The following is a 5114-nucleotide window of genomic DNA, read 5'->3' on the forward strand; positions in this document are numbered from 1 at the left end:
CCAGGACAACAACAGCCTCCTGGAAGCACGGGAATGGCCCCTCATGGTATGCCTGGTGTCTCAACAGCTACTCAGCAGAGTAAGTATTCACTCTGTTTCAGTCACTGAAACTGTTGTGTTGGTCTTTCAGTAAATAACTCTTCTCCACAAGGATAAGGTGCTGAAGGAATTTCATACTTCTGGTTATACCTTCTGCAGGAAGAGTTGATTTCAAATAATTCTATCTACTGGGGTAAATGTCTTTCTTAGCATAGTGAGGGAGAGTCTGTCTCTTCTGTGAGTAAATGCTTTTTCCATCCTCCAGGGTATCAACTGCAGAACTTTGTTCTATGGAACCCACTTTTTTGTGGCTACTGTGCTTTCTGTTAGTGACCTCTGTGCATGTTTTCATTAAGAACTTTTACTTCTCAGAGAATTCCGTGGGTCCCATTGTGGTCCTTCCAGGAGATCTTTTAGCCACACAACTTCTGCACGTTTTTACACTCTGATTTGGTTGCTGACTCAGTAGAGGCAGCAAGCTGTAGAGGTAGTTAGGAAGGAGCATTGTTGATTCTGCTGTTAATGTACCTTCTCCGTTTGAGGATGCAAAATTATATGCTGAATATCTGCATACTTCAGAGTTATCTTTGATTATTGTGAAATTGTACAGTGTAACTGTCTCTTGTCTTGTTTGGGTTTCATGTTTTTAAGTACAGTCTACCACCTTTTTAGCCCAACTTCAGCTTCAGCAGATAGCTCAGCAGCAACAGCAGCAGCAGCAACAATTCCAGCAGCAACAGGTGGCTTTGCAGCAACAGCAGTTCCAGGCCCAGCAATCAGCCATGCAACAACAATTTCAGGTGCAGCAGCAGCAGGCAGCAGCAGCTGCAGCAGCCCAACAGCAGCAGCAGCAACAGCAGCAGTTGCAAGCCGTCCAGCAGCAGCAACACATGTTGAAACTGCAGATGCAGCAGCAGCAAAACCAGCAGCAGGTGAAGACAAAACAATTAAAATGGCAATTGAGTTGATCTGTGATGAGTTACAAGTCATGTGAAGCTTAGCTTGCACGAAGTACTGATTGTCAGCTCTTCCCATTATTAACACAATTCCACTTTGGAATTTCCACATATTGCATCCCAGAGGAAAGACTTAACAATATAGGTTTTTGGTTGCTTTCTTCTGTTATAGCAATAGAGAATTAAAGCTCTTTGTCTCTTTCTCCTCATAAACATCAGGACAGTGTTTCATTCTGACAAGAACGAAGATGTGGGAAAGAACTAAAAGCACTTGTGAATTGCACATTGCTACTTTAAAAAGTGTGTACTGAGAATTTATATGCATCATCCTTAGGCGGAAAAACAGAAGAGAAAAACTTCAGCTGTCATGCTTCTGTGCAGTTCTTGTAAATGTTGTTGCTGATGTAGCCTGGTTACATTCAAGAAGTGTTTCTAAGCCCATTTTTACAGAAGAAGCTGATGGACTTTAACTTTGCCTTTGAAAACTATTTTAGTGTATTTAGGCAGGCTTGTAATAGTGAAACCCACAGGTCATGTGCACTGTGTAGAGTTGAGATATCTGAAAAGTGAATGGACAAAAGAGCTGGATATACAGGCTTGAAAATGTGGCCTGACATGTTAGGATTCTGTTTGCTGTTGGTTTACTCTGTAAAAATAAGGCTGCTATTGCACTGCTGGAGGCTTTACCATCCTGGCTTTTCCTGCTTTTCAGATGCAGCAGCAACAGCAGCAGCAGCAACTACAGCGGATTGCCCAAATGCAACAGCTGCAAGCAGCACAGGCTATGCAGGTACAACAGCAGCAGCAACAGCAGCAGCAACAGCAGCAACAAATACCACAGCAACAACTACAGCAGCAGCCACCTCAACAAGTAATGCAACAGCAGATGCAACAGATGCAGCAGCAGCAACAGCAACAACAGGTTGCTCAGGCACAGCAATCTCAGCTTCCACCACAATCCCAGCCTCAACCCCAGCCCATGGTATCTCAGGCACAGGCAATCTCTGGACAAATTCCTGGTCAGGTTATGCCTGTTACTCTCACGCCACAGCAGTTAAAAGCAATGCAGGTAAGGCTCGTGACCAGCTTATTGTGGGTTCGTTATGATCTGCTAGAGAAGTAAAAAATAAAAATAAAAAAATTTGTTAATAACAGCATGGGAAAAAGAATAGCTTATTAAGAGATCTGTAGTTAGATTATGAGTGTGGTCAGCAGAAAATAAGATTTTTTTTGGTCAACAAAGAGTAGGAATTTTTGAATTATGAAAGCTACTTATCAATCTGATGCTTTAAAAATAATTTCCTCTGTAATTCTGGTTCAAGAGAAATCACTGCGATGATGATTAGTGTTCTTGAACTTGAGCAAGTGCTTTGAGATGCCTTGTGCATGTGATTGGGGCCAGCGCTGGCTCTTTAGCATGCTGATTTTGCTTCTGCTGCTGTGTTTAGATGATTTAGCCAAAGTTTAAGGAACTGGTAGTTTCTGCTTTGAAGATGATTACTGTGAACATCTTACTACTTCATCTTAGAAGCTGAGTAATCCTGTTAATGTTGCAATTTCTCAAACTGTTGCATTAGTCAGCTGTTTTTGAGCTCCTACCAAACCAAGTGAAGCTACGAGTAGTTAGATGTTGTGTGCATCCCTCACAATGAATGTATAAATAGTTGAAATGCTGATCATTAGTATGTGCTTAAAATAGTATTATTGAGAGAGATCAACATCTGTATGTTTGCCAGAAAGCTGGAATATCTAGTATTATCATAGGAAGGCCTTATAGTACAGAGAAGAAGTTGCAAGAAGTCATAGTGTGGGTACGCAGCCTATGACAAGGTTGTTCCAAATGTTAGATGCACGGAAACTTATTTCTGTGTTCAAAAACAGTTCTAGAAGTAGGAGCATGAAGCTGAAGTCTTGTATCCAAAACAAACCTTTTTTATAAGTATACTCAATGCAACTGAAAGAGAAGTATCATACCCTAATCAGATACGCATTTACTTTGTTCTGTCTTCTTATACTGAAGGTAAGAGCACAACTGGTCCAGCAGCAGCACGCAGCAGCAGCAGCAGTGCAAGCAGCTCAGGCTCAAGCTGCTCAGATGGGAGCATCAGCGCAGGTAAGGGCCCTGGAGCCAGTATCTCCAGTAACAGGCTTGTAGCAAGTGCATGCTGAAGATGAGCATGGAGATGGGTTTCTGGTGGCTTTCTGATGAGGTTTAATCGGTCTTCCCTATATAAAGGAAGTATGGGCTTTTATGCTGTTTTCCTTTTGCCTGGACTCAGAGGCAGGATTTCGTTGACAACCTCTCTATGCATGCTCTCTGTCCTTGGTAGGTGAGATCGTTGCCTGTAGTTACACAGGAATGCACAACAGCAAGGTGGCCTACTGTGCCCACACTGCAGTCTGACTCTTGGTTCCTGGAGTGCATCACCTCTCTTTTTGTTATCCTTTCCCAGGAAACTTCCTTGTTGTCTAAACTGATTTCTGTACTGTGAATCTTTGCCTGCTCTCTTAACTCACATGTGTTCCACTTTCCATCTCCATGTACCAACCATAAAAAGTAGTATAGACAATGAAATCTTTCCACACTCCCCTTTCATTCCTTTCATCTTCCATACTTCTTCTGAGTGAAATGGACTGTAGATATAGATACTCTTTTTCTGGATGTGGATTGTCAAGGAAAAAACTAGCATGTGTCATGAGTGCAGAGTTACATTAAAAAAAAAAAAAAGTGCTGGGTGAAAGCTTATTGTCTAACAAACTTTTTTTTTTAAACCTACGATACACTTGTAGCCCCAGTAATTGTTCCTTGATGTGTATCTGGTGTGAAGGAAACATGGGGGAGAAAAACTGGGAGTGACTTGAGCTGATCCTCTCATTCCATTTTCCCCAAGAATGTGCAATAGTCTTTCATGTTTTGCCTCTGTAGTGTTTCATGTTGAGTCATTTTACAGACATGGGTAAGTACAGTTCTCACCACTTTGTATGTGAAGAGGCTGAGGCAGACAAATGAGAAGAGGCTGGCCAGGATTAATGCCTGGGAATACAAAAAGATCTCTGCCATTTCATGTATTGCACCAATTTTCCTTCATCACACAAGACGTGTTTTAGACTCAGTAAGATCTTTAGAAGTTTTTTTACGTGAACAGAGGGATAACAATTGGATCTTGAATGTTCATCTCATAAACTTGTATCAGGAGCAGTGTTTTGTACATTATCCTAACTCTCATGTGGCCCATGTACTTGTGGGTGGCTAAGTTCTGTTTCTGGTCCTTTTACTTTTGTCAGTGTAACACAGGATATAAAAGCTGAGCAGTGGTAAGTACAATTGGTGCAGTATTGGCAATAATGTAGAATTCTTCTTCTAAAGTTAAAATACATATTAAAACATTTTTTTATTTCTTAAATAATTTCCAGGTGAGAGCTTCAGGGACTTAGGGTGACTAAAAGGAGACACTGACTTGTTTTTTCCTTTCTACTAACTTAATGGTGCTTTTTCCAACCCCTAACCAGGTGGATTGTGCTTATGTAGAGTCAACTTAATTCTTGCCCTACTTAGTGAAATTGTATGCCAGTGGCTTAACAGCACGGTGCATTTGAAAAGTTTTGGGTAAAGAAATGGTTGACAGCTGTTTTTGCATTGTGGCTTTATTCAGACATGTAGCAACCTCAGGGATTGCTCATTATCACAGATGGAGTTCACAAAACTGTGAAAAACTGCTGTGAAGTCCAATGATTAACTGGTTTCTTATACTTGTGTAACTATTTTCTGTGTATAGTGTTTTCTTTCAAGGTTGTGGACAATACTGCAGCACAGTTTTGATGTTGACTGTCTGGTTACATTTTCTTTGATTTATGGGAAGTTTCTTTTGAGAAAAGATTTTTCTTTGTATTTAGTCTGTTTTTCATTAGCAGCACAATTAATCTGCCTAGATTTCCTTATTTGGTTCTGGGAAGCTTTTGTTATAAACAAACCTATCCTAATACTTGCTTGTTACACTTAAGCTTGGTCTCTAGACGCTTTTGGTCTGGGAATTTGGGTTGATGTGCCTGTGTTTTTCCTTTTCTGTAAAGTTTCTGATAAGCTTTCCTGTGTAAAATAAAAGCAAGCCTAAATTCAAA

General features: G+C 40.7%; 1 protein-coding gene across 1 annotated transcript; it reads left to right on the forward strand.

The window, feature by feature from the left end:
* Positions 1–934: 934 nt before the first annotated feature.
* Positions 935–5114, forward strand: LOC104913557 (mediator of RNA polymerase II transcription subunit 15). The gene is made up of 3 exons (XM_019621093.2): positions 935–971; positions 1708–2064; positions 3016–5114. Exons 1-3 carry the CDS (start codon positions 945–947, stop codon positions 3148–3150), a joined length of 519 nt encoding a protein of 172 aa, XP_019476638.1. The 5' UTR covers positions 935–944; the 3' UTR covers positions 3151–5114.

The sequence above is a fragment of the Meleagris gallopavo genome, chromosome 17 (assembly GCF_000146605.3).
Source record: "Meleagris gallopavo isolate NT-WF06-2002-E0010 breed Aviagen turkey brand Nicholas breeding stock chromosome 17, Turkey_5.1, whole genome shotgun sequence".
NCBI classification, from domain to species: domain Eukaryota; kingdom Metazoa; phylum Chordata; class Aves; order Galliformes; family Phasianidae; genus Meleagris; species Meleagris gallopavo.

What these genes read in the sequence shown, in the direction of transcription:
- LOC104913557 (XM_019621093.2), top strand. Translation starts at nt 945, where the DNA reads ATGCAGCAGCAGCAAAACCAGCAGCAG. An exon ending in AGCAGCAAAACCAGCAGCAG is followed by an intron (nt 972 to 1,707) that starts GTGAAGACAAAA and finishes CCTGCTTTTCAG; the next exon opens with ATGCAGCAGCAACAGCAGCA. An exon ending in AGCAGTTAAAAGCAATGCAG is followed by an intron (nt 2,065 to 3,015) that starts GTAAGGCTCGTG and finishes CTTATACTGAAG; the next exon opens with GTAAGAGCACAACTGGTCCA.